At 62.2% G+C, this 2,376-nt stretch overlaps 1 protein-coding gene across 1 annotated transcript in view; it reads left to right on the top strand.

The window, feature by feature from the left end:
• The window catches only part of GRTP1 (growth hormone regulated TBC protein 1), a 39,318-nt gene that overhangs the window by 5,952 nt on the left and 30,990 nt on the right, over nt 1–2,376 (top strand). The window contains exon 6 of the mRNA XM_027776192.1: nt 207–336. Within this exon, the coding sequence (XP_027631993.1) occupies nt 207–336 (130 nt within the window). The remainder of the gene's footprint in view (nt 1–206; nt 337–2,376) is intronic.

Raw genomic sequence — 2,376 nt, 5'->3', positions numbered from 1 at the left:
GGTCTCCCGAGGGAGAAGCTGGTGTGACAGTGGGTGTTGGAGAGGTGCCAGTGTGCCATGGGTGAGGTCTCCCGAGGGAGAAGCTGGTGTGACAGTGCGTGTTGGAGAGGTGCCAGTGTGCCATGGGTGAGGTCTCCCGAGGGAGAAGCTGGTGTGACAGTGCGTGTTGGAGAGGTGCCAGTGTGCTGTGGGCGAGGTCTCCCAAGGGAGAAGCTGGTGTGACAGTGCGTGTTGCAGAGGTGCCACACTTCCCCGAGCCTCGGGGCACCATGGAACCAGCATGGCAGGGCCTCCGCGCGGCCCAAGCAGCAGGTCTGTGGATTGGCATCGGAGCAGGTATGGCGGGGAGAGCCAGGCCCTAGGGTTTGCGCTCACTGCTCTGAGGGAGGGCCACAGGGCGCCCGCATCTGCACGGCCAGTAGGAAGGACAGGGAGCCCCGCCCAGATGCGTCCAGGCCATAGGCGGCTCGAAGCTTGCAATCAGGGGAGGCCTTTTCAAGGAAAAACTGATTCCACTTCACGAGTTGCTGAGCCTTCCCAGGCTCACGGAGGAGCTGCGTGGGGCCCAAAGCGATGCGCTACAAGCTTCACGTCAGCCCACACTGTATGCGTGTTCACACGCACACGCACTCGTGTGCACACCTGCGGCTCCACGACCACCGCTCCAGCACGCCCTCCCGAGGCCGCCGTGCCCTGCCGTGGGCATCAAGCCGGGACCGAGCTGTCCCCTTGTAACTGAAGGCCGTGCATGAGTGTCTTCCTCCCCCGTGACGGAGAGCGCGTGTGAAAGGTGTCATGCTGCACTCCACCTTAGCCCCAGCCGGCCCTGGGTGCACACGGCTCAGAGCTGGGACCTTCCCCGCGGCTTCACTCTGCCCCACTGCCCTACGGCCCAGTCTGCTCGGCTCTGCGAGAAGCACCGCACACTCAAGGTGTTTGCGAATTCCTGGCCTGACTTCCAGGAGCTCGGTCTATAAAGCGGTCCACGGTATGAAAGAGCCTAGAGCAGCAGAGATCGTGTTTTGAGACCGAGAGTGTGCGGGAACCGCCGACAGGAAGGAGCGCCAGGCTGAGTGCGGGTGTGCTGAGGCTCCGCCAGAGCTGGGCCAGGATGGGGCAGCCCACCGAGAGCTGCTGGCCCAGGACTCAGGACCGCTCGTTCAGGGGCCGGGCCGGGGAACTCTCTGCGGGGCACGGTCATGCTGCTGCCCCTTCTGTTTGTCCCCGGAGACTCACATGTGGCCAGCACCGTGGCTTCCAGCTCTCAGTCCAGAACGCCCCCAGCCGCCTGCACAGGTGGGCCAGGTTCTTATTTACAAACTCGACTTGCAGGGAAATTCACAGATCATTTTAAGTAGAAATACCAAATGTATAACATGACCCTAATGTGTAAAATAAAAGTGTGTGTGTACCCCAGTTTTATTTAAAAATATGTATACATGCACATTCACAGGAGAAAGCTTCTAAGGAGTTCAAGAATGGGTTGTTGGGGACTGAGGGGCTATGGGGTCTCAGCACAGCATCCAAGAAAGTAGGCATGCTTTCTCTGTCTCTGTCTCTGTCTCCCTCTGATGAGTGCATGTGCCCTATGGGGAAACAAACAAACAAACAAACAAACAAACAAAAAACAAGCAAAGCCCCTAAAAACGACAGCAGCAAGGATGCTCAGAACCCTCCCGGAGCCAGGCCTCGGGCTTTCTGACGTGAGAGACCAGCTGAGGGAGGGCCTGCGGCTGCAGGCTGAGCCCAGAGCCAGGGGCCCCACCAAGGCCACCCCACCTCCCGGAAGTCAAGGAGCCTCCTGCTTTCCCTCCCTTCTCCCTAAACCGGTTTTTCCTCTTCAGCAAGCCCGGGAGCACCTGCCACTGAGGTGGCCCAGAGGGGACCAGTCCCAAACAGGGCCTGGGTGGGGCTGCGGCCCCGAGGCCCTGAACGCTCAGCACTCAGGCACAGGCATAAGGCCCTTCAGCTTCCTCCCTACCTGTGGCCACCGCCTCGGGACCCTCCGCCATCTTCGGGCAGGCCCCTCCCCCAACAGTCGCTGTCACCAGGTGTCCCAGCAGGGCTCTTCCCCTCAGGGTCCTGGCCCGGCCTCCCACCTAGGGCAGGGGTGTGGGGCCACAGGGAGGCCAGCCCCCTGGCTCCAAGGGGGTGCCCACTCCGAATTGGAGGTGCTGGCAGCCCCACTGTCCCCACAGGGTCATTCTGTCCACACAGCCCCTCAGCCCCCAACAGCCTGTGTGGCATGGCCACTGGGGAGGAGCAAGACCTCGCCCTCACAGGGCTCACGGACCTCGCACAGGCTCCTCTGGGGCAGGACGGCCGCACTGCCCCGGGGGAGCCGCAGGACGGGGGCAGCACGGGGGCAGCACGGGG

This window comes from Tupaia chinensis, unplaced genomic scaffold (genome assembly GCF_000334495.1).
Source record: "Tupaia chinensis unplaced genomic scaffold, TupChi_1.0 Scaffold000644_1, whole genome shotgun sequence".
NCBI classification, from domain to species: Eukaryota; Metazoa; Chordata; class Mammalia; order Scandentia; family Tupaiidae; genus Tupaia; species Tupaia belangeri.
The sequence above is the reverse complement of the archived record's forward strand: the minus strand, read 5'-3'. Positions and strand labels throughout refer to the sequence as shown.